Source organism: Silurus aristotelis, assembly GCF_946808225.1.
Source record: "Silurus aristotelis genome assembly, chromosome: 2".
NCBI classification, from domain to species: Eukaryota; Metazoa; Chordata; class Actinopteri; order Siluriformes; family Siluridae; genus Silurus; species Silurus aristotelis.
In genome coordinates, this window is record NC_139575.1 from 4,379,492 (window position 1) to 4,404,995 (window position 25,504).

The following is a 25,504-nucleotide window of genomic DNA, read 5'->3' on the forward strand; positions in this document are numbered from 1 at the left end:
ATCCAAACCCAACCCAGAAGACCAACGCAACAAACAGGTGAGTACATTAATCTGGGAAACAAAAGGAAACAAAGAACATCTACACAAAGTTTAAGGAAGTCCTTTTGGGTGTGTGTGTGTGTGTGTGTGTGTGTGTGTGTGTGTGTGTGTGTGTGTGTGTGTGTGTGTGTGTGTGTGTGCTTATTGTCCAGGATGAGAGATGAGAGAATGGAGTGTGTGTGTGTGTGTGTGTGTGTGTGTGTGTGTGTGTGTGTGTGTGTGTGTGTGTGTGTGTGTGCGAGCGGCGTGCTACCTGGCGTGTGTGTGCACCCACAGCGCTCTAGCAAGAAACGGAGGAGAAGTGAAAGTGTAGTGTGTAGTGTCATGCTGACCATAGGGACAGTTCACTCTGTCACAGGGTTTTTGTAGAATCAAGCTCTGCCCCCTGCTGTAGTCTTTATTATTTGAGGTACCAACAAATAACCTGTACCTTTTGATCGAAGTAGTTGTGTAGCGGATCGTAATGAAACAAAGATTTACTCAGATACTCTGGCACGAGACCATTCAGTGCTTAATACATAAGTATTTTCCAATCAATGCAAGATTTAAATAGAATCGCAATTGTACCTCATGTATGCGTTACTGGAACCAAAATGTATTCCATTAAAGACGTCCTGAAACGAATATTCCAAATGTCCTCAGGTAAAATTTTTCATGGTCTACAATTTTGGGTAGATTTTCAAAATGTGGATTTGTGGACGCTTTTCAGGAATTGGTGCAATCAAGAGAATGGTGAGTCGTTTCATTTCTATAAGGAATAACGAATAAAGGGAAGACGTTTTTATATAAAAAAATAAAAAATAATGGGTTGTCTCGGTGCTTATATACATTTGCTACAGAAGCAAAAGTATGTACATTTTCTTCACAAAAAGTGTGAAGAACTGGGAGCCCTCTGAATGAATTATCAAATTCCCACAAATCCATAAAAATAAAAATAAATTAAATTGTGGAAAAGCCTTCCCAGAAAAGTGGACATTACTATCTTTGTCATCTTCATATCTCAGATGCGCCACCAGGGGGAGATAGTGATCATGCGCTGTGGGTTTTCTACTTCGACTGCGGTTGATGACGCAATCAAAAGGCGACAGATAAGCGCTGGGCGTAGTGTAAACAAATCCCCCTGTGCTTGTTTATCAACAAGGTTTGTTCCGTCAGCAGCTTTTTGGACCGCACCGGGGAGAAGGAAGGTGATCGGTCATGCCTCAGCCGCCGGAGGCCGGAGAGGGACAGCAGCAGCAGCAGCTCCCTCTGGTCCGCTCTCTGGTCAGTCATCTTCCGGCTCATGTGCTGTTCTGTAACCGCAGCACCCGAACCGTGCAGCTGCTGTGGATTAATTTCCGGGGACAACCGGAGTCTTACGGAGTGCTGCAGCCGAGAACGGGCAGGAGGATGAACACCTTTGTCGGTCAGTCCTTCTTTTTTTTTTTCTTCCCCTCATCCTTCTTCACCTTAATCCTCTTCTTCTCCTTCTTCTTCTCCGCATCCTTCTTCCTCTCCATCCTCCTTATTCATATTAATCCTCTTTTCCTTTTTCTTCTCCTCATTCTTCTGCTTCCTCTCTGTCATCCCCTTCTCATTCTTTTTCTTCTTTTCTTCCTTCTTCATCCCCCTCATTGTTCTTCTTCTCATCATGCTTCTATTTCTCCTTCTCTTTCTTCTTCTCGTTCTCCTTAATCAACTCCTTCCTCCTGTTCTTTTCCCCTCTACTTTTTCTCTTTCTTTTCTCCCATTTTTCTGGTTCTAATTAATCTTCTTGATCCTCATATTCTTCCTCCCATTTTCCTTTCTTTTTTTTCTCCTCTTCATCTTAATCCTCTTATTGTTCAGCTTCTTCTCCTTATCATCTATTAGGTCATGTGTGTTGTGGCGAGTTTGAGTGTGGAGTTTCTTCATAATTTATTCTCTCTAAAAGAAAGGAAGGACGTAAAGAAGGAAAGAAAGAAAAGAATACTTTTTAGTTTTATTGTTTAGTGGTGTTCCTCAGCTTGCTAGAAGAAGGAATTTCTTCTTAATAATGTACCATGCACGTGAATTTGCCGTACTGTTTTTATTGATTATTCGTCACGAAATAAAGAGGACAAGAGCCTCACGTGACTACAAAACTTCTCGACAGTTGAGTGTCGGAATACTTCATTTTATTTTAATTTTACGAGAAGAGACTCCATTATATGGACAAAAGACACTTCCAGGCATGTTCAGTTCTTCAACCAAACAGTTACCACAAAGTCTGGGGCACACGATTGTCTACATATGCGGGGGCATGAAAATGTTTCCTTCGCTTGACGATGCATGACGATGCTCCTGTGCACAAACTAGCTCCATGAAGAACTGCTTTACATGGATTAGAATAGAAGATCTCCTGCTATAGAGCTCCTATCCTATTGAACATGATGACTGTGTACATCATTACCTGAGTCTCATAAATGATTGTCACAGCAAATGGAGTTTAAATGTGTTCAGGATGTTTGTGATGAAAGAAAGGTATAGAAATGTGTCTGATTCTTTCTAAAAGGACACCCCTGGATGTTTCGCGATGCCGAGACAGACGACCAGATGTTGGTGAATAATAAGGAGATGTATTTGCCTACTGCGCTGGAAAACGGTCAAGTATCCGTAGTCAACATCACGCTACCAGGTAACTAGTTCTGAGTGCCGGGGCTCAGATTCCTGTTTGATTTGAAGCAGCCTGTAAACTGATGTACAAAAACCATGTAGATGAGTAAAGGTAGAGATTCACTCGTTAAAATACGACTCAAGTAGAAGTGCTGCTTTTTTAAACGTTTACTGGAGTGAAAGAACGTTTTTGCCTTGTACTTACGTATCCAAAGCACTATGATTTATTATAACTATAATGTTCCTATTATCATTTTTATCACAAGATTCTTTACCTACCGTAATTTCTGGACTATTAAACACACCCATATATAAGCCGCACCCACTGAATTTGACAGATTTTTATTTTGAACAGAAATACGCACCTGTCTATAAGCCGCATGTCTACACTGAAACTAATGAACTTTACACAGGCTTTAACGAAAGACAGTGTCTGCTACACGGCTTGTATCTAAACAGTAGCCGACCAAGAAAGTCATTGTTCACTGTATTCCTCCTTCCTTTCACAACTATTTCTCTCGGGATTTTATCTTTTGGCATCGTCGTGTGTTTAAAAATCACCATCGGTGAATCTTTTCTCCCGATGCCGTGCAGCTCAGAACACAGGTGAAGTGTGTTTATATGCCCGGTTGTTTTCAGCGTGACGAATGATTCACATTTCCTGTAGACACTCCGAGTGAGAGGCAGGTCAAACGTCAGAGGAACATCATCCATATTTATGATGTGGTGCGGCCCGATTCAATGGGAGCGCATCTGATTTAATATAAAGAGTTTCATTGGTTCACCTGAACCCGTTCTGCAATTTTATTGGTCTAATGTTATGGGGTTCAGTTTTTTGGCTTGAAGTTTGTGAAACCGGGAAAAACCCTGGAAAAATCCATAAATTAGCCGCTTCGCTGTTTAAGCTACGGAGTTCGAAGCGTGGGAAAAAGTAGCGGCTTATAGTCCGGAAAATACAGTAAACACCTCAGTTTATGTGTAAAAACTCGAATGTGACTCTCAGCACACTGATCTATTAATAGAATGATATTAATGACTCAAACACTGATTTCTACTACAATTATCATGAACCCAAAACCTTTTTTTCAACTACTTCAAATAAATTGTGTAAATGAGGTCACGTGTGTTGTGGTGAGTTCGAGTTTCTTCATCATTGATTCCTCTCTAAAGGTTCTGCTTGATGTTGAAAAGATAGGAAAGATAGAAGGAAGGAAGGAAGGAGGAAAAGAAACAAGGATGACCTTGAAGAAGGAAAGAAAAAAAAGGTTGAAGGAATTTTCTTCATTTTATCCTTTCCTTCCTCACTTCCATCCTTTTTTCTTGGAAACAATGAAAAAAGGATGAAAGTAAAGAAGATTAGAATGAAAGAAATAAAGAATCGAAGTGTCTGGAGTTTCTTCATCATTTATTCCTCTCTAAATGTTCTGCTTGATGTTGAACTGATGCTGAACTGTATGTTGGTGATCAGTAGATACACCGAGCGCCGATCAGAACACGTGTAAAACAGAGCGAGCGCTCAACCCTGATTGGTGACTCGCTGCGTGTTTCATCAGTTACGTTTTTATCCTCATAAATAAAAAGGAACGGCTGATTTCACAAATTGTAGTCGAGTAAAAAGTCAAATATTTGACTTTGAAATGTAGTGAAGTTACAGTTAAAAGTCTATTTAAATGAAAATTCTTGTCCACTGCTGGCTGTATATAATGTATTGTGTGTGTGTGTGTGTGTGTGTGTGTGTGTGTGTGTGTGTTAGTATTTTCCCTGAGGGAACGCTGTCTGCAGGTGGTACGGAAGCTCGTCCGTAGTGAAGATTTCCCCCGGTTAGAAATCGCTCGCAGTCTTCAGGAAGATCTCGCCCAGAAGCCGAGCATCGGATCCGACCTGCGGAGAATCAGCCAGAGAGTGGAGCAGAGGCTTCTGCAGAACAGAGAGGCACAAAACACTTGAACATCTCCACCAGCTTTATTATTACTGATATTCACTCATATTATTATTATTATAATCGCTACACCCTCACAAACGTTCAGCCCGGCTGATTGTAGTAACACAAAACCGGGAAACCGTTTAGACTGCGCTGATGTTGATTATAACGGGGTGGATTTACACCTCTTTAACTGCAGGAATCTTTTTCTGGGAGTATTTCTTTAGCTGGAAAGTGGAGGAGGAGGTAAAAGAGATGTAAACGTTGTGAGACAGAGTGCAGGCAACAGTGAAAATACAGTTTAAAATATAAAGGTGTAACATGCGATTTTGCCCCCCCAACTTGTACAAAGAAAGAAATGTAACAAAAAAAAAAGATTTTATATATATTTATATGAAGTGGTATAAAAAAAGATCAGAGATTCGTTTTGTGACACGCCAACAGGTGGCAGCAAAAGGCTGCGCGCACAGTCACAGGGAGCACCGACCTTCATAAGTCCGTGTGCCAAAAGGCATCGTGTACATTCAGGTGCTAATCTGACCACGTGCGTACCCTGTCACGAGCTTCTCGCACGTGAGGGCACTTCCGCACCCACCCTACTCACCAGATCTGGCTCTTGTGGACTTCATGAAGATGAAGGTCTGGCTCAAAGGTCGACGTTTTGACACCATTTCGGAGATCCGGCGCGTATCGCAGAAGGCGCTTGAGGGGCTTCGGAAACAAGACTTTCACTACACGTTGCAGACGTGACAGGAACGCTGGTAGCACTGTATTGCTGTGCAAGGGGACTGTTTTGAAGATGATGGTATGGAAATGTAGACAAATAAAGAACTTTCCTTTAAACAGTCTCGAAACTTTTTGATTCTACATCTCTTATATACTGTGCATTCAAAGTTTTCACAGCGCTTAACTTTTTCCATATTTTGTTACCGCCTCATTCCAAAATGGATTAAATTGACTATCTTCCTCAAAATTCTACAAACAAAACCCCATAATGACCGAGTGATAGAAGTTTGTAGTTTTCACAGATTTTGCTCAATACTTTGTTGAAGCTCCTTTGGCACCATTTACAGCCTCAAGTCTTTGTGAGTTTGATGCTGCAAGCTATTTCTAGGATGTTTCTCCCATTCTTCTTTGCAGGACCTTTCAAGCTCCATCAGGTCTGAAGGGGAGCGTTGGCCAGTTTCATTTTCTATTCGCTTAGCATTCGGGCCAAAGAGTTAAAAATTGTGTTTCTCATGATCTAAGAGTCCGTCAGGTGCTTTTTGGTAAACTCCAGCTGGGCTGTCATGTGCCTGTTACTGAGGAGTGGCTTCCGTCTGGCCACTTTACCATATAGGTTTGATTGGTGGAGTGTTGTATTGATGGTTCTTCTGTAAGGTTGTCATCTCTCCAAAGAGAAACATTGGAGCTCTTTCACAGTGACCATCGGGTTCTTGGTCACCTCCCTGACTAAGGCTCTTCTCCCCAGGTCGCTCAGTTTGGCCGGGCGGCTCCGCTCTGGGAAGATGGTTCATAACTTCAGACTTCTTTACAGATGATGGTGGACACTGTGCTCATTGGGACCTTCAATGCTGCAGAAATGTTTCTCTCCCCAGATCTGTGCCTCGATACAATCCTGTCTTGGAGGTCTACAGACAATTCCTTGTACTTCATGGCTTGGTTTGTGCTCTGTTAGCGCTGGGATATGAACTCATGACCTACTGATCAGAAGTTTAACATCTTAACCACTAAGCCTCCACTTACACTACACCTTTGTCTCTGGGTTACTGTTTAGAAGGACAGGGGTTGAAGCCCCCGTATCGCCAAACGACGTGTAAGTTTGTGTGCTCTAGGGAGGCTGTATCATTACTGACCCCAGCTACTTAACATCTTTAACAAGATACACAAACACAAAAAAACACTGAACACTCTTTAGATTGTCATCTTGTCATTTTATTTATTTTTTTTTTTTCACAATCATTCTGAACACGAATGGTGCGAATCAGGATCCTTCCAGGTGCTGTTAGTTTGCTTCGTCTGAAACATACAGAAACAAACAAACAGTGAAACAAACAGAAAACACAAGCAGGTGTGACTTCAGGGTGTCAGAATCACTTCTGAAGAGCGTGTGAGCCATTAGAACTCACCCCAAGCTGGTGGATCACCCAGGACATCCAATAACATCTTGTGCAGCACAGGACCGTACTCCTCGTACTCGGTCTCACTGAGAGACACGGCCAGCTGGAACGGTGCGCTGGCCTGCAGAGACGGCAGAGCGATTCTCGAGAAGTGTGTCGAGACGAAGAGCAAAGAGAGAAACGATCAGCTCACACATCACTGCCTGAGAATTCTGCTCTCAGATCGAGACTTGTGGGACGTGATGATGATTATATCTAATTGTACGTGTGTAATCCAAACCAAGTTATTTTTTTCCCCTAAAATATAAACAGCAGCTTTAACACATCTAACATGATCCTGACCAGGTAGTTACTAAGGATGAACAAATAAATGGTGTAAAACTTCACACATCTTTCCTCACGTCTGACCTCACATTTAAGGGACGTGTTTTCAGGAGTCCAGATGTGCATCTCCAGCATCACCCATCTGCCCTGTGAACCTACAAAAATATAAATATTCGCCTCGAATTTGCATCTATAATCACATGTACATGTTTAGTATTAAGAGATATGATTAATCCTTTATCCATTAACAAAACATGGGGGATGCAAACTTTTGAGAATCATTATTCCCACTTAGTATCACCCTCTCAAGGTGGTTAATCATCATCATCATCATCACCATCACTCCCATATAGTTTACATAGCACTGATTTCTTCATCTTATACAAATGTGTCACTTTGAAGATGGTCCCTAACTCAACACATTCTCAAACTAGTTTTATTTCAGACGTGTGTGTGTGTGTGTGTGTGTGTGTGTGTGTGTGTGTGTGTGTGTGTGTGTGTGTGTGTGTGTGTGTGTTTCTTGCCCCACTAAAGGAAACATCGCCTAATGACATTTTTTTGTAGTTTTTTTGCCTCCCATTTCTTGCCTCAACATTTTCATACCATGATCTTTTCTTCAGAGGGAAGAGGAGGCTCTAGTTCAACTGCAGTCCTCCGTCCCACTCGAGGCGGCTTTCGGTCTCCACGATTCTGAAACACACACACACATCTATAAATATATCTGCTGATATAAACTGGGGAATTAGTCTTCAGGTGCTTTCACACACACAGACACTTGCATTCAATCACCCAAATCCACAAGTTGAAAAAATCTGATATGTTTCTATTTTGGGGAGATTTGGGCCCTAGTAGATTTATAAACACACACACACACACACTCTTAGCTGGGGTCTCTGGCTTGGACTGAGGAAGCTGGAGCCACACATCACAGTTTCAGCCCACAAGGAAAAAGCACAGAGGAGCAGCAGCACGTGAGAGATCCGGCCGTGACCCAGCATGGTGAGTATCAGAGAGAAGAACCTGATAATTAACCACACACACTTTAGAATAAGAAAAAGCTACAAGCACATTAGACAAATCACTTCTCTAATACCAGTACAATGATAAAGTTATATCTAATCTCATCTGATCTAATCCACTTCTCTAATACTACACTAACTACACTTTCATCTCCTCTAATTTTGATGATATTGGATGTTATTGATTTAGAACTTCCTATTTCAGTAAATTAGACATTTCTAAGTAAAAAGTAAACAAAGTAGACAAAGTAAAGTGGGGAATGTCAGAAAAAGTTTGAGAACCACTGCTCTCTACCAATCAACCACCTATCCCCCCATCCTAAACCACTGATCCCTCCATCCTCGACCACTTATCCTTCCATCCTCAACCACTCAACCACTTATCCCTCCATCCTAAACCACTGATCCCTTTATCCTCGACCACTGATCCCTCCATCCTCGACCACTCAATCTCCATCGTAAACCACTTATTCCTCCATCCTCAACCACTCAACCACTTTTCCCTCCATCCTAAAGTACTGATCCCTCCATCCTCGACCACTGATCTGTCCATCCTCGACCACTGATCCCTCCATCCTCTACCACTCAACCACTCACCCTCTCCATCCTCTACCACTGTATGACTGATCCCTTCACCCTCTACCACTGCTCCACTGAATTCTCCATCCTCTACTGCTGCTCCACTGATCTCTCCATCCTCTACCACTGCACCACTGATTTTTCTAAGTCTCAGGATACAATGAAGACAAGCATCCAGACTCTTCTCTTATTTAGTGTCAGAATAACTGATTGTACAAGAATCTAAAACAGCAACTGCACAAACTGTAGCACTGAAAATCTGCAATATAATTTACACACTCTTACCGAGAGTCAGAATGGTGTTATGAGTCGGTCTGATCCACTCTCGTCTCTTAAATACGCTGAAGTTGACGACCTCTGAGACCAAAGCGAGACGATGAGATACTGTATAAACAATATAAAAAATCCCTGTGTGTTTAGAGCACTGAATATTTTCCATGCTATAATAACAGTGTTGTTTAAATATTTATGCTGTGTGTGTGTGTGTGTGTGTGTGTGTGTGTGTGTGTGTGTGTGTGTGTGTGTGTGTGTGTGTGTGTGTGTGTGTATAAAGATAAGATATAGATTTTTGGTGAGTGAAATTCCGAGTGTGTATTAGCAATACCTGGATGAGGAGATAAGTGTGTAGGTGATGAACACCAGGACGTCTGCTCACCTCTGGGAACCAAAACATCTCACTCATCAAGTACACACATTAACATGGACAAGTGTGTGAAGTCTTATGGTTTAGAAGTTAGAAGGTTTATAGAAAATTCTCGATAGAAATGTATTCAAAATTAATCCATCCCCTTATTATCACTGCACGAGCAAAATCAGACAATGTTGGTAGAAATCTTTACACTGTATAGCCAAAAGTTTGTGGACACCTGATTGTAAATTTGTATGTGGGGTTTACGTTAATCTCAATCTTGAAAATCCTGAAAATCTTGTGTTTGGTGTATACTGACAGCCTCCTTTTTAAGTGCCAGAAACGTTTGTGTAAGTTGCCAATTTTCACATCCATGTTGTCAAAAAAAAAAGAAAAGAAATATATATATATATATATATATATATATATATATATATATATATATATATATATATATATATATATATATATATATATATATATATTGCTTCTCTGACAAGTTTACATCAGATTTGCAAAAAAACCAAGAGCTGCATTCGTGGGACAAGAAACATTCCCTGCCAGGCCACTAGAGGGCAACCTCATCCTTGTAGTCAAATTACAAGACCATAACTGTGATGAGTTGATGATATTATTATTGTCTACACAGTCTCTTCTAGTTTAGACAGATTAATTTAGCATATGATTCAAAGCAATCATCTTCTTCATAACCTTCTACACCCTATTTTTCTCTTACCAACATGCATTAATGCTCTTCATCTGAAATGTTGACCACTCTGACCTCTGAACAAAGCCAAAATAGCTAGAATGCTGCTAGCTCAATGAACCAAAACTATAAACCCTACCTGATCTAAGAGCATGTTTAAAAAAAATAAAAATAAGACATGGTCACACTAATAGTTACAGTGACTCCCAATCAGTGCATGTGTACGATGGAGACCGGAAATGTGAACTCGCATGTTGCTGCCTTCCAAGGTTTATATTTGGTGAACTCGGTTCAGGCGCATTTGTATCGAAGGGGAAGTGAAAGCAGTTTAGGACTTCGGATTGGAAGGTTGCGAGTTTAAATCCAAGCACCATCAAGCTGCCACTGCTGGGCCCTTAAACAAGACCCTCAAACGGTCAGTTGTATGAATGAGGTAACTGTAAGTTGCGGTGGATGAGGGTGGTTATACTATGATAATTATTACGGTATATATCTGTCATAGTCACGACTATTGCTATCATTATACTTGCCATAGGTACCACAGTAAAACCACGATAATATCAGAGTAAAGAGTCAAACCCAAACCAGAGTTATCATAAGACACCACAGTAAATTTGTGGCTGTTACATATACAGGAATATATAATTATTAGTAAGACCAGAGTACCATAGAAGCATTAGGGTTAAATTATGTAATGAGACGTAGTGGATAATATTCAGTTATTTCTAATGATTATTAGTACTCAAGATCACTGCACTGGGCATTTACTTTTATGGTTTTTGGCAGACACACACCTTATCCAGTGTGACTTACAATTATCTTGCACAACTCAGCAATTAAGAATAAAGAGATTTGCTCAAGCATCCAGCAATGGCAGCTTGTTAAACTTGACCTTTAGATCAAAAATATGATGTCTTCAGCATTCACAGGGTTCCTACGCATTTTGGAAAAGTATGAAAAAGTATGGAATTTGATTTGACTGATTTCCAGGTCTGGATTAGTATGGGGAAAAAACAAACAAAAATAAAACAACACTGAGTATTGAAAAATATTTTTGTTTCCAAACTATTGCCCTATTTAGTTTCCTAAAATGTAAAATTCTGTATTTGTAATTTTGATACAATAAATTTGATCGAAAACCCGTTCCCTGTCCATACTTTCATTATCAATCGCTCCGCAAAAGTTGCTCACCCACACCGAAACGTCTGAAAACGCTCACGTTACGCAAAACGTGAGACTCTTCGACCCGTATCGTTTCCGCCCGCCGTTTGTTGAATTTCCGGCTCTGTGAAACGTCACGGCCAAGACTACAAATATGTCATCGTTTCTTTGAACGCCTCCGTTTTTACAGTTCACACGCTGCGACTCGAAAAACTACGTTTCAAATTTACCCGCGCTGTAGAGTGTTTAAAAAATACCTACGTTTTTTGTTGAGTGAAAACGCCGTCTCAGTGTGGACGGAAGGGTAAAAAATGTTTTTTTTATAAATGTCTCAGTGTGGACGAGGCCAAGAAGTGTTTTTATTAATGGACTTTAGATCTGTTTTTGTAGTTTCTTGGTGAATTGCACATGAAATGTGCAGCAACAGAAGGAAAATTGTGGCTGGGTTCGGTTCCCTGAGAGCGCCGAAGCCTAACCCCCCAATTTATGAGTTGCTCGGGAGTTCAGGAACTCCAACTGACTGTAGAAGACTGTAGAAAAGACATCACTCATAATCACTCTCTCTGGTGTTCATGATATATCTCACTCCCTAAGACCCTGAGATGAAACTCAATAAGGCTCTGGATTACATGTATATTCCTACCCCAGACTTTACTGTTTCTTTTAGCGACTTTTTTTCAGGCCTGTGACGTCACCTTTCTCCATACAGTGCAGCCCTGACACCTTTCTCTTAGCAGTTTGACACCTGGTCACGCCTTTGCATTTCAGTCAAAGTCATCTAATCATTAACGAGTTCCATCATGTCAGAGGTGTGAATTATTCACAGATATTAATAGTGGGGAATTCCTCCTCATTTTGTCACACTTATGGCCTTTGAACGAGCGTCAAAACTGTTCCAGGAGTGAAACCAACATCCACTCCTCATGACCTCAAACTGCACTAAAAGTTGTTTCACATGTGTCTGTTTCTCCCACCTGGAATGTGTCAGATGACTAAGGCTGGAAAGACTGATGTCACTGGCATTATGCCTGACTCACTGGCCTCACACACACACACACACACACACACACACACACACACACACACACACACACACACACACACACACACACACACACACACACAGATGCCGTCCTCTGCAAACCTGATCCACACCCTGCCTTTGTAAACAACTAAGGATTACTCCAGATTTATCCAGATAAAAGGTTGCTTCTATATACATTCTATCTATCCACATTTACATGTATGGCATTTGGCAGACACCTTATCCAGAGTGACTTACAACTGAGCAGGGGAAGGTTAAGGGCCTTACTCAGGGGCCCAGCTTGGTGGTGGTGGGATTTGAACTTGTGACCTTCCAATCCAAAGTCCAATGCTCTAACCACTGAGCTTCTATCTATCTATCTATCTATCTATCTATCTATCTATCTATCTATCTATCTATCTATCTATCTATCTATCTATCTATCTATCTATCTATCTATCTATCTATCTATCTATCTATCTATCGTCTGTCTGTCTGTCTGTCTGTCTTTTTTTCTTTGCTAACTTATAATGTTTACTTCTACACTTTGTACAGTATATTTACATTTACAGTATTTGTCAGGTCAGATGTTCTTATCCAAAGCGACTTTTATCTCATTTATACATTGGTTTTATTTTGAAAGCAACTTTATGGATCTGTTATGCATCATTGCACAAACCTTGGTAGGCATCTTCAGGACAATGACTTGTGGATATCTAAGAAAAGTAGCAATCACAAACTCAGGCCACAAGTGGCAGCAGATGAGACCAAGGGTCAGAGTAACAACATCAAGGGTCAGGAGTGATGTCATGCTGGTGCCCATTTATCACATATTTATCCCTGATGCTTTCACGGCACTCTGGTCTTCTTTATTTATCAGAATAATCAACTAACTGTAATACAGTCTCAGTTTAACACAATGTAACTGCACAATTCTTAATCAGAACTCTTACAGTTTTTCTCAGTGGCTTGGAGCGTTTCTCAGATCAGATATTAAATTCTCAAAACTACTTGTTCAACCTCCACGTCATTTAGTCGCTTGTGCTATATGTAGTGTTGATCAAAATATATTATACTGGTTTCACCTGAATAGTTTTAACCCCCAAAACATCGCAGGATCAGTTTATTGTATACGTCATTCAATCCAAAATGGCTAAAACCAGTTGTCAGAATCCGTCATCTAATATTTGAACGGCATCAGATCAACCAATAATCAACCAGTTCTCTAAAACAGGTCAAAGGTGAATCTCGTAAACCTTCAATTGGCAACAGAGCAAAACACAGAATTATAAATTCTGTCTCAGTGCTCGAAGAATTGAACTTCTCTCACACCTGGAAGCCTCCTGGAATCTCTTAATGCTGAATATACTACATTCACTACATCGTGCCCAACAAATTCCACCACATGCACTTAATTCTTTTTCATTTCTACCATCCATGCATGCTAATATTGCTCTGTGCAGCCCTCAGCATGTTCGCAGCAGCCATAATCGGTGATGTTTATCAGCGTTATGTAACACGGCTGGCCTTTGAGTGAGAGCAGCCGGCTACCAAATCAATTATTGATCTGATCTGATGAATAGTCGCTTTATTACCTGAGCTGACGATCATTTTTATTAACATTCTTTAAACAAAACTTGCTAAGTGGGTTATAATCATAGTATGTTTATGAGTTTATATATCTTTAGATATCTGGTCTTTTTTAAAAATGAACTTCGTGTATACAGTATTTTAAAGCTGTCAGCATTTTAGTGAACTTTGCTCTATATGGGATGGAGAAGGAGGAGGGCGGCACGTTCACGGTCTTAGCCAAGATCAAAGTCTTAGTTGGTGTGTTTAATTTTTTTTCAGTCTCTCATAGAAGGTAAATGTAACAGTGGACAATTCAGAGTCTGTGTCTGTATATATCTACTATAATATAACTGATAACAGTGAAAAGTAGCAGAAAAAATAAGAAAAGTGCTTCACAACCCGTGTCAATGAAAATGGACAAAAAAAAATCATACTATAATAAATAATTTTTTTTGGGTATAAGAGGAATAATACTTAGAATAATGGATTTGGATTGTAATTCATATCAAAAGGTTGCTACAATGGCTCTGGACCACAGGTTGAACCATTCTGCATTGTGTGAAGTGTGAATTAATGGAGTGTGTGTTAGAGAAGTGAAGAAAAGAGTGCAGGCAGGGTGGAGTGGGTGGAGAAGAGTGATAGCAGGAGTGATTTGTGATAGAAGAGTATCTGTGAGAGTGAAAGAGAAAGTTTATAGGACTGTGGTGAGACCTGAAATGTTGTATGATATTCAGTAAAAGACAGGAGGTGGAGCTGGAGGTAGCAGAGCTGAAGATGTTGAGATGTTCATTGGAAGTGATGAGGATGGACAGGATTAGAAATTAGTTTATGAGAGGAACAGGGCTGGTAGGAAGTTTTGGAGATGAGGTAAGAGGCGAGATTGAGAGTTTAATCATGTGCAGTGGAAAGACATGGGGAAGAAGAATGCTGAGGAAAAGAGGAAGGTCAAGAAGGTCAGTGAAAACATGCAGGTAGTGGGTTAGAAAGAGGCAGATGCAGAGAACAGAGTGATATGGAGACGGATGATTCACTGTGGGGAGCAGAAGATAGAAGAAGAAGAATGACAGATTATTTACTTGTATTACAATTCTTGACAATCCCTTTCCAAGGCTGAATAAGATAAGAATAAGAATAATGGTTGATTGACTGATCGATTGATTGTCTATAAGCATCTTTATGTGACCTTCCTTATTATTCAGATGCTAGTAAATAAAGCTATATTTAAACAATTATCCCAATTAATCCTAATTGTACTCAGACAGTATTTGTGGATTCACATGGACATGCATTTGGTCGACGTTTGACTAAAAAATTCACAAAAAGCTTTCGAAAAAAGATGTTTATTGATGGAGAGGAATACACCAAACAAAGAGAAACAGCTGAAAGGGGTGTGGGGGGTTAAAGAGAGAGAGAGAGAGAGAGAAACTCAGTAAAAGGTATAGAGATACACACACAAGGACAGAGACAAAGAGAAAGGAAGAAAGAGAGAAATCAAATTTATAAGAGAGAGAGAGAGAGAGAGAGAGAGAGAGAGAGAGAGAGAGAGAGAGAGAGAGAGAGAGCGAGAGACTGAGTGACTGAGTGACTGCGTGATAGGTATAGAGAAAGACACAAAGAGACAGAGAGAAAGAGAGAAAGCAATGCAGAGAGAGAGAGAGATAGAGAGAGAGAGAGAGAGATAGAGAGAGAGAGAGAGAGAGAGAATGAGGAGAGGTATAAAACAACAGAGGCAGAGACAAATACAAAGAAAGAATAGGAGAGGGAGTGAGAGAGAAAAAGAGACAGAGAAAGCTTGCAGAGAGAAAGCAAAGCAAGAGAGACAGAGAGAAAGCATAGGAGAGCTATGCAGAGAGAGGGATTAGTGAGATAATTAGTGAGAGAGAGAGAGAGAGAGAGAGAGAGAGAGAGAGAGAGAGAGACTAAGTTAGAGGTACAGAAAAACACATGGAGACAGAGTAAGAAAGGGAGAGAGAGAGAGAAAGAGAGCGAGAGAGATTGAAAGAAAGCAAGAGAGAAATGCAGACGGAAAGAGAGAAAGAAAGAGAGAGAAATAAATGGTGAGAGATTGTGCAAGAGAGAAAGAGAAAGAGCAATGCAGATTGAAAGAATCAGGAACATCTTAGTGTTTTGGAGCTTTATAGATTCCTCTGCATTCTGTCCTGTATTCACCTCGAAAATACTGAAACTGTTGCCATAGCAATCCATCTCTATTGTAGGTCTTATTCCCATGGCAACAAGAAGGCAGAAAATAGGATTGTAGAGCAGCTGGAAAAGTGCTGATTAACTCACACACACACACACACACACACACACACACACACACACACACACACACACACACACACACACACACACACACTAGCACGTGCAGCACGTGCATCCTGACACTTACTAATTTTGCCCTGTGGTACAGAATGCCTTGCAGAACATTGCACTCTTAAGCGCTTTCACATACACTGTGTTTAGTGTGGGTTCTTGCTGGGTTCTTCTCTCTGTACTATTCTTTTTGCAGTCATCATGTGTTGGAGATTTGGGCCCACAAAGATTACGTCATTAGTTTCAGGCTTGTATCTGAGTAATCTTCCGTTCCGTTATAATCCCCCATGCCTACCTCTATCAGAAGGTGCAGGCTATTTGTTGGTACCTCAATAAATGAAGACTACACCAGGGGGCGGAGCTTTCTTTTACAAAGCGCCACAGTTATAGAACTGCCTTCCAATTGGTGTTTGGGTAATTTTTCTAGAAAACACATTTAGTTAGTCAAGCCTTTAGTTAGTAGGTTTCTCTGAGGTAAAGGAGCAGATCTGGAGAGATCATGGATACAGAGTGTTTTGGTGAATTGAGATGTTTGGATGCTGTCGTCCCCTTCACTCTCACATGTTCACTTAGGTTTGTTGATGGAGGTGTGGTGGGTTTGTCTCTTATCCCAGAGATCCCTCATGTTGCCTGCTGGCTCTCCCTACTTTTTATGCTCCCAAAGCGAGTTATGCTGGAGTCCCTACTCACATCCTGATCACACTGTACAGTGTCTTTAATCTTTGTATAACAATAAGGACACTTTTTAATCCTTATTTCTCTCTCTTTGTCACCACTTTACACTCCTTCTCTCTCTGGATGGAGTTCTCTTCAAGTGGAGACACTCTGTGCAGCTTAAGATGGTTCCACATAACCAGCCTGAAGATCCACGAGGATCCATAACCCTAGAACCATATAAACTTTGAGGATGAATTTGGTACATTGGTCTAGTACAATGGCTCAGGACAGCAATTTGGATAAACAGTTCTTCATTTAAACATCCATCACTGAACAGTACACCAGAACTAGGATGGAACTGTGATGAATGGACACTCGGTGCTACCCAGATAAGTCTGTTTTTTCTCAAGTTTTCTTCCTCATGATATCTCGGGATGTTTTTTCCTTGTCACTATAAACACTGGTTCACTCATTAGGGATAAACTTTATAAGCACTAACATAAATCCATGTTTTATAACCTTTTATCTCTGTAAAGCTGAATTGAATTGTTCTCCAGGTGATTTTTCTAATTCTATGTCCACTTCCCAATATCTTTGTTTATTGCCATATTTGTATCTAATGAAGAAACATAAATTATGTGCGAAAACAACACAGAAGTCTCCATTTCTTTCTGATTTAGAGACAACAAAGTGTGTGAACGCACCCTCGGCTAGTATTAGCGATGAGTGACATTGTGACAATTGGATCCCACTTCATGTGGAGTTTGGACACTGGACCTCCTGGAGTGTTTAAAGGCTCTGGCATGAAGAAGCTGGTGTTGGATCTGTGATGATCACAAATGTTGAGGTATTTTATGAGTTGCTCAGTAGCTCCTAGTTTTATAACCATAAAGACTGTATGAGACTGTAGAAAGAACATCACTCATAATCTTATACTCCAGTACTCATGTTAGTTCTCACTCTCCAGTGTTCTGTACTGTTGAAAGATTTATAATCACACTCTTGATGTCACCCAAATAAGAATGGGTTTCACTTTTAAGTCTGGTTCCTCTCATGGTTTCTTCCTCATAACATCTAAGGGAGTTATTTCTTGCCACAGTCGCCATAGCTGCTCATCAGGAATTAATGCACACCATTCACCTTCACTGTTGATTTCTGTAAAGCTGCTTTGAGACAATGTCTGTTGTGAAACGTAGAAATAAACTTGACTTGACTTGTTTGTTGTTGTCATATGGACATGTTTGGCTGCTGTTAATTAAAACTCAATGATGATGAAAATCATGTGGTGATCAATGTAGGACATTTCCATGTGCATGTATTCCCATAGGTCCTCATGATTTTTAAGATGATTTCAGGTTCATTTTCATTGCATGAATATATGCATAAATAACATTAATATCACTTCTACTCGTCACACTGTTGGAGCATAAGTTCAGATCTCAGGAGAATCTGTGAATGTTTTGGTTCCTGCACCAGTTGCTATGTGTTTATCAGGACAGGTTAAGACCAGGTTAGATCCTCAATGAACTGTGTGGTTAACATTTGGCAGAGTGCAGTTATCTTCAGAACATCATAAGAAAGACATCTAATGACTGATCATTACCTTAAGAACCTACTCATTTTCAAATAGCTTTTCTTTTTCAGAGGTGATATATTCTGTTATTGGCATCGTCCAAGAGCATATTAAAATCTCAAATTCAAATTTAAACCAAATTCAAATCAAATTTAAATCAAATTTAAATCAAATTTAAATCAAATTCAAATCAAATTTAAATCTGATTTGTATTTGATTTGAATTTGAATTTTAGATTTTCTCAAATTCATAAATCTCTTTAAAAAAAAAAAATGAATATTCAAACCAGTGATCTTGTCACCCTTCTGCTCTCCAGACCTTCTTAATCCACCCTGATCCCCTGTCTGGATGAAGTTCTTATCATTTGGAAACCACTTGCTGCTACTGAATACAATCCACATGAACAATATAAAAATAAGCTATATAAACAAAAGTTTGTGGACACCTGACTATAAACGTTATGTCTACCATTTCACATTTAACTTCCACTCTTCTGGGACGATGTTCCACTAGATTTTGTTTATTCAGCCTCAAGGGTATAAGTGAATTTGGGTACTGATGTAGGTGATGTGAGGAGGCCACGGGTGCAGTCAGCACTCACATCCATTCCAAAGATGTTGCAGAAATTGGATGTAAAGCATATCTTCATTGAGCTCGCTTTGTGCATCCAAAGACCTCCTGCATCCAAAGACCTCCCTACAGGGTTTGGTTCTCCATTTCAAAATATGTAATGCTACTGCATCCAAAGACCTCCTATACAAATATGTGGCTAAAGAATGAGAAAAAAAGTACATATGGCTGTTAGGTGTCCCAATACTTTTGGGGCAAATAGTATAATTATTTTGGTTATTTTTATTCATTAAAGTCTCATTGGACAAATTAGGTTTGGCCGAAGTACAAGCAAAAAACTCTTTTCCAATCTTTATAGAGAAGTATGTATTATCCAGGACCTAGAATCATCTAGAACTTGAGAGTAGCACTCCCAGCATGCAGTGTGTTCTACAGTATGATATTGCTGTTTTTTTTGCTTTATAGAAATTATGTAAAAAAAAATAATAATAATTTTAATGCCTGAAAATCCACACGTATCTCTTAATATTCAGAAAGGGTGCCAATATTTCTGGAGCTGATAATAACAGTGAATCATAAGCCCTGGTCATGACCTGGTTGTGCTGTGTGTGTTCTTTCCGATATGGGACTTAATAGTTTATTCCTCAAGAGGTTTGTTGAGAGCAGCAACAGGCTGCACAACTGAGGCTGTACAGCGGTAAACACACTCCTCGGAAAACATACTTACACACACAAACACACACACACGCACACACATCTGTACACATTTCAGTTTTTGGTCTTCAAGTTCAAAATTGTAATGCCACCACATCCAAAGACGGCCTAAATAACTGTGTGCCTCCGAGTTTGTGGTAACAGTTTAAAGAAGAACCACATAAGGCTAAAAAACTGGGTGTGGAAAAACCAAGCTCTGCTGCTAAGGTGAGGTTGTGGAAGATATTTTCATGTCATACATCATGGCAAGACTGAGCACAGCAACAAGACACAAGGTGTTGCATCAGCAAGATTTCAAGATTTCAGGATTTCAAGATTTCAGGATTTCAAGATGCGCTCTTCAAGCTATATTGCAGAAGCATGAAGAAACAGGTGATGTTGAGGACCATAGGTTAAGTGGTCGACCAAGGAAACTCAATGCAGCAGATGAAAGACACATCACATTTACTTTCCTGTTTCCTCCTAGTTTTATAACCATAAAGACTCTCAAGGTTTCTTCCTCATAACATCCAAGGGATTTTTTCTATGCCACAGTCACCATGGCTGCTCATCAGGGATAAATGCACACCATTTACCTTAACTGTTAAATTCTGTAAAGCTGCTTTGAGACAATGTCTGTTGTAAAAAGCGCAATAGAAATAAACTTGACTTGACTTGACTTGACTTGACTTGACTTGACTTTCCTTTGACATTAGAAGACATCCGGCAATACTATCAACAAGGAACTGAAGAAAACCAGTGGGACTCAGGTACACCCATGTACCAATGTGCTGTCTGGAGAAGTCAGGCCAGAAGTGGAAACAAACCTAAGCAGCTCAACAATGCATGAAAACATGTGGTGCTGAAAAAAATGGAAGCAGTTGCTCAGTATGACGGGTCAGAATCTAAAATATTTGTCTGTATCAAATATTGTTCGACGAAGCATATAAACTGGTAAAATAATGAATATCTGGAGGTAAACAGTGAACCACCGTGGTGGTTTCCTGCACCGTGGTGTCCTCAATGCTGAGAAATACAGACAGACACTAGATCATGCAGTACCGTCAGGGAGGCGTCTGAATGGCCCCAAATGTATTGTGTAGCAGGACAATGATTCCAAACATACAGCCAATGTGATTAAAAACTACCTTGACTTTAGAGAAGAACAAGGAGCCCTGGATGTAATAGTTTTGGCCACCACAGAGTCCTGATCTCAAAGTCGATGAGACAGTCTGGGATTATATGAAGAGAGAGGAGGATTTGAGGTGGCCTACATCCACAAAAGATCTGTGGTTAGTTCTTCAAGATGTCTGGAATAACGTACCCAAAAAAGTAAACGTGTACCTAAAAGAAATACTCGAAGAAATATTGATTTGGATTGTATTTCTCTTCTGTTTAGTAACTAACACATATTTTGGAAAATATTTTTACTTTAGAGCAAAAGTTGTAGTACGTGTATACGAGGGGGCATTCGAGTGAAACCGGGATTTTTTATTTAACATCTTTAAAAATGGATGCTAGTGAAGTAGGTAGCTAGTGTGTCCTATTCCTGATAGGCAGTGCACATGTTGCATGTCAAGATCTGCTACAGGAGACTACAAGCACAGTACGGTGATGAGACGCTCAACTCTGGCGTAAACGTGTAAAAGATGGCCGTACATACGTCAGTGAGGATCCCGGTCATGGTGGTTCTCAGCCCATAGCAGTCTTTCCTATGCGGTGGACATTTAGCGTGTTAAAGGCATGATCCTGCATAATCTATAAGATCTTTATGGGTCAGCACTTCAGCACTGATTATGAAGTGAAGCAGGCTGTCTTAAGATGGTTCAGGAGTACTGGCAAATCGTTTTATGCCGAATATTTCTAGATGTTTGTAAACGCTGGTATAAGTGTATGAATGCAGGGGAAGATGAAGAAAAAATGAATGCAGATTCTACTCCTTAAAATTGTATTTAATAAACTCAAGTCCATGTTTGACTTGAACAATGTATATATATATATATATATATATATATATATATATATATATATATATATATATATATATATATAATTAACACGTGATTAATGTAGCGCGCATTTCTGTGACCATTTTTACTAAAAATATAAATAAATGAATATAAAAATTAAAACCTTCAACGTAACGCACATTTATTCACGACATCCTTTCTTTACTCGGATATAAAAAACTAAATAAACTCCACCAAAAAATATTTTTCATCACTAAACATTTGTTTTACTGACGTGGCAAATCTCAAATCAGCACCAAAATCCACCATGACGCACACATCCGGCGATTAAAACCGTCCGTGTGGAAACATAGCAAAAGTTCAGTTTGGTGTCCTGATGATTTACGTCATTTAAAATACTGTCATTACTTCAAAACATTTACGAGAATATTTTGTCTTCATGCTTCATGTTGAGATCGGTTTCACTAATAATAAACATGCATTAACAGAAAGCATCAATATTTGGGTATTAAAAATGTGAAAAGTATTCATTTAAGGTGCATTTAGAACAGATAAAATTTAAGCGATTAATTAATACGAGTTAACTCATGACAATCGTGCGATTAATTGCGATTAAATATTTTATACATATACATACACACACACACACACACACACACACACACATTCGCATACACACAAAGAGTTTAACACAAATTAGTGTTCCTCACTACAAGTTATTTTATTTGTTTTGTGTTGTGTTGAACAGAGACAGAGCACAGTGAAAACCAGGAGTGATTCCTATAAAGATCACATTATAACAACAATACAGTAGGATGGAATGTCAAATTCTCCCATTTCCGTTCATCATAGACTTATCACTCGTCAATAAATAAAGTTCTGTTTATAGCATCTCCTATAGCGTCCTGTGAACTACGGAATGAAGTACGAAGATAAACAAGTTTTATAAAGTGTCTGTGATAAAAATCGGTCTGTTCATCCCTTTAAATAACAGTCTCTTTCACTTTCCTATTCACTTCACTTTCCTTCCTTAAGTATTAAATCTCTCTTGGTCTTCACGGCATTTATAAAGCACCTTGATGTCTGTGAGTTGTTTGTAGAATAATGGCTTATGTTATTTATTTTGTGCAAAAGATCCACAACTCTTTTTTTTTCGTATTTGCTACAAATCCAAATCTCATTCGAAAGTGTATGAAGAATGTCTCTTTCTGCATTTCTGAGCAAGAACTGAGAAAGACATCTGCCAGTTTGCAGATGGTGGTGTGTTTCCATCCTGCTATCACATACAGAGAAAGTAGACATGGCTAGAGGAGAGAGGGACCACACTAGATATTACAAACAATGAAAAGAAAAGCCAAAGTGTGAGCAGTTCAGTCCCATCAGCTCCTGAAGGTCTTTCAGAATTAGACCTTCCACCTTTTCCTTACCCCTCCGGTGCCTCGAATCCGGGGCGTGATTAAAGCTCTGAGGGGTTTGGAACGTAGCCTTCAGCCCTGTTACCTTTATCCAGGTATCCACTATAAGCCTAGCATAGCGGTCGGTGCACAGACGATCGTTTCAACATGGTTTAATCGTTGCTGTGTTCCTCGAGCTGCGACAGAATGCTAATGAGATTCTGCAAGCCGAAGATATATCCGCTGTCTCCCCCTTCGTGCACGACGCCGTCCTCGCCGTAATCGCGGCACGTCGTGTGAGCGAAATCGATCATCCTCACGTCCACCAACGCCGAGGACGACCCGGAACTATCCCGGACCTGAGAACGCTCCCCGTCCGCTCCTTCTTCCTCGTCATCTTCCTCCTCTTCGTCTTCCTCCTCTCCTCCATGAGAAGTTCGAGATCTGACAGGAGGCAGTGCAGGTGCTCCGTCGTAGATGATGAGGAGGGAAGAGGAGAAAAAGCGGTAGCTCTCACAGGCCTCGAGGACGGCACGCATGTCTTTGAGGCGCTGGAGAACCGGCGAGAGGAGTTCTCTTCGGAGAACACGGCCATCGCTGAAGAACTGCCATAGGGCTTCTTTGAAGCCGGCCAGACTCAACTTGCGCCCGTGGTACTTGTTCATGAACATCAGCTGCCCCGTTACACTGTGATACACCTATGTGAGAGAAAAAGAAGGGAAATGAGAAAAAATCGGTGACTCTCACAGAAAAAAGACCCCTGGATTAGAGCTTTACTATTATATACCGTAGCTACCTGCATCCCACAGAGGCGCACTCCTATCGACGAAGATGTGCTCTGCTGGCATTTGCGGATTTGGTTGGCTTTCTTCTCTTCTGAAGCGTCGTCACCGTGCTGCCTTGTTCCCATTTTCAGATCAAGAACGCAAGGAACTCGATAGCGCCATGTCAGGTTCTCCAGTAGGATAAACTCTGGTAAAGGGGTTTCGGTTAAAAAAATAACAATCCCAAATTGAAAAGGTTTATTATAACGGTGCATTTCCTCTCCTAATCACTGTCTCAATCTGATCACGTCTGCGATATTAAATTATTAGATTAGATATTAAAAGTGTGCGAAACGTTCATATGTCCCACCCGAATCCAGAACGATCGGCTAGCAGTGATTTCGGAAAAAAAAAAAGCTCAGCTTTATTTGGTTACATGTGGAAAGTGCATTAATGGATAAATAGATTTCAAAAGCAGATCGAGTTTTAAAATGATTCCAGACATTCTTTGGGACGTCTCCAGTTCGAAGGTGAAGAAACCATAGAAGCCAAAATCTATTTTAAACATTGGAGCTGATTCATGACACAAAGATATATGGACCAAAGTTTGTGGACACCTGTGCATAAGATTGGTTTGTGCTCATTTATGAACATCCCAATTCAAATTTAGTCCCCAATCATTGTTATAAGAACCTACACTCTTCTGGGAAGATGTTCCACTAGATGTAAGAGTGTGCTTGAGAGAACCTTTAGTTACAAAGGTGTTGATGAGGTCATGTGCTGATGAAGTTGAGGTGAAGAGGCCTGGGGTGCAGTCAGTGTGAAAAAAAATTATCCCAGATCTTCCACTTCAACTCAGATCTTCATGGAACTGGCTTTGTGCACAGAAGCATGGTCATGCTGGAACAGGTTTGGGTTTCCTGGTTCGAATGAAGGGAAAAGTATCCAAAGTATCCTCTAACTTTGTGGTAACAGTTTGGGGAAGAACCGCATTGAAAATTGAGGTGTCCCAATACTCTTGCCTATATAGTGAAATACGAACTTTTTAAAAGTAATGGCACCCTATAAATGATAAAAATGGAAAGAAATTAAAATTTTCAAACTGAACTAGAAAGTATGGAAAGTATTTAATTTCAGTGTTTTTTTCCCCCCTTTTTATATTATGTTTGGCTGCTAACTACATCCCTGGCATGTTCTTTCCAGACACCTTCCTGTGGGTTGTTTGTGTGTAGATTTTACACGATCTAGTTAAAAATACATATTTATTAAAGCATGTGAAGGATACTGTGCTGGTTCCGATGTTTAGAGTTCTCTTTCATCCTCTGCAGATGCTGCTGGTGGCACTGCAGACTCCAGGGGTTGTGTTTGATCTGCGGTGACAGGTTTCCTTTCTCCAGGCTGTAGTACAACACCTCCGCTTTATCCTCACGATGACTGCCAAAACAATCCGAGAGTTGCGTGTCAAAGTCTGAGACGGTTTTCATTAGATCGCTATGATAAACAGTCCGTATTTACAGCTCACCTTTTGCTCTTTTCTTCTTTGCGGCTCGGTCTCATCCTGTCATTCTCCAGCAGGCCCGACGCCTTCTTTTTGCTCCACTTCAGCATCTTGGTTTTGGGTTCTCTGTCAGATAGGGGTTCGGTGTTCTCCTGGTCAGACGGATCGCTGTGCAAAGGGTACGCAATCAAACACAGGTTCCCTTCCTCGTCTTCCTCGAAGCTCACCGATACCACGCCTACAAGGAGAGGAAAAAAGGAGAGTGAGATCTTTTCGCTACTTATCATCCTTTTTACCTTTTTATCTCATTTCCAGATAATCTAGACCCCTTCAGCGAGTCTCCCGTTTCGTTCCCAATGCCAA

General features: G+C 40.3%; 3 protein-coding genes across 4 annotated transcripts in view; 1 reads left to right on the forward strand and 2 right to left on the reverse strand.

Moving 5' to 3' along the window:
• Positions 1 to 881: 881 nt before the first annotated feature.
• On the forward strand, positions 882 to 5,419 carry vhl (von Hippel-Lindau tumor suppressor). Its single transcript, XM_083564773.1, has 3 exons — positions 882 to 1,444; positions 2,552 to 2,674; positions 4,406 to 5,419. The coding sequence occupies exons 1-3, from the start codon at positions 1,237 to 1,239 to the stop codon at positions 4,597 to 4,599; spliced, it is 525 nt and encodes a 174-aa protein (XP_083420899.1). The 5' UTR covers positions 882 to 1,236; the 3' UTR covers positions 4,600 to 5,419.
• Positions 5,420 to 6,486: 1,067 nt separating this feature from the next.
• Positions 6,487 to 13,576, reverse strand: LOC310739159 (ghrelin-like). 2 transcript variants are annotated; one of them, XM_083564820.1, is made up of 7 exons: positions 13,465 to 13,576; positions 9,220 to 9,272; positions 8,901 to 8,999; positions 7,892 to 8,037; positions 7,621 to 7,697; positions 6,703 to 6,814; positions 6,487 to 6,592 (listed from the first exon to the last, which is right to left on the reverse strand). In XM_083564820.1, the coding sequence occupies exons 4-7, from the start codon at positions 8,013 to 8,015 to the stop codon at positions 6,579 to 6,581; spliced, it is 327 nt and encodes a 108-aa protein (XP_083420946.1). In that variant the 5' UTR covers positions 8,016 to 8,037; positions 8,901 to 8,999; positions 9,220 to 9,272; positions 13,465 to 13,576; the 3' UTR covers positions 6,487 to 6,578. The 2 variants fall into 2 exon arrangements, with proteins under 2 accessions (XP_083420946.1, XP_083420947.1); XM_083564821.1 differs by lacking the exon at positions 13,465 to 13,576 and having other exon boundaries at positions 8,901 to 8,972; positions 9,220 to 9,318.
• Positions 13,577 to 22,181: 8,605 nt separating this feature from the next.
• Positions 22,182 to 25,504, reverse strand: part of ip6k2b (inositol hexakisphosphate kinase 2b) — an 8,524-nt gene continuing 5,201 nt past the window's right edge. The window contains exons 2-5 of the mRNA XM_083563556.1: positions 25,166 to 25,379; positions 24,929 to 25,077; positions 23,676 to 23,851; positions 22,182 to 23,577 (exon numbers count right to left, since the gene is read on the reverse strand). Coding sequence (XP_083419682.1) covers positions 23,053 to 23,577; positions 23,676 to 23,851; positions 24,929 to 25,077; positions 25,166 to 25,379 — 1,064 coding nt within the window. The 3' untranslated portion in view covers positions 22,182 to 23,052. The remainder of the gene's footprint in view (positions 23,578 to 23,675; positions 23,852 to 24,928; positions 25,078 to 25,165; positions 25,380 to 25,504) is intronic.

Excerpts from the sequence above, each read along its gene's own strand:
- vhl (XM_083564773.1), top strand. The coding sequence starts at position 1,237 with ATGCCTCAGCCGCCGGAGGCCGGAGAGGGACAGCAGCAGCAGCAGCTC. Across the intron at positions 1,445-2,551 it reads GAGGATGAACACCTTTGTCG|GACACCCCTGGATGTTTCGC; the intron begins GTCAGTCCTTCT and ends TCTTTCTAAAAG. Across the intron at positions 2,675-4,405 it reads AGTCAACATCACGCTACCAG|TATTTTCCCTGAGGGAACGC; the intron begins GTAACTAGTTCT and ends TGTGTGTGTTAG.
- LOC310739159 (XM_083564820.1), bottom strand. The coding sequence starts at position 8,015 with ATGCTGGGTCACGGCCGGATCTCTCACGTGCTGCTGCTCCTCTGTGCT. Across the intron at positions 7,698-7,891 it reads GAGACCCCAGCTAAGAGTGT|ACCGAAAGCCGCCTCGAGTG; the intron begins GTGTGTGTGTGT and ends AGAATCGTGGAG. Across the intron at positions 6,815-7,620 it reads CCTCTGAAGAAAAGATCATG|GCCAGCGCACCGTTCCAGCT; the intron begins GTATGAAAATGT and ends CCGTCTCTGCAG.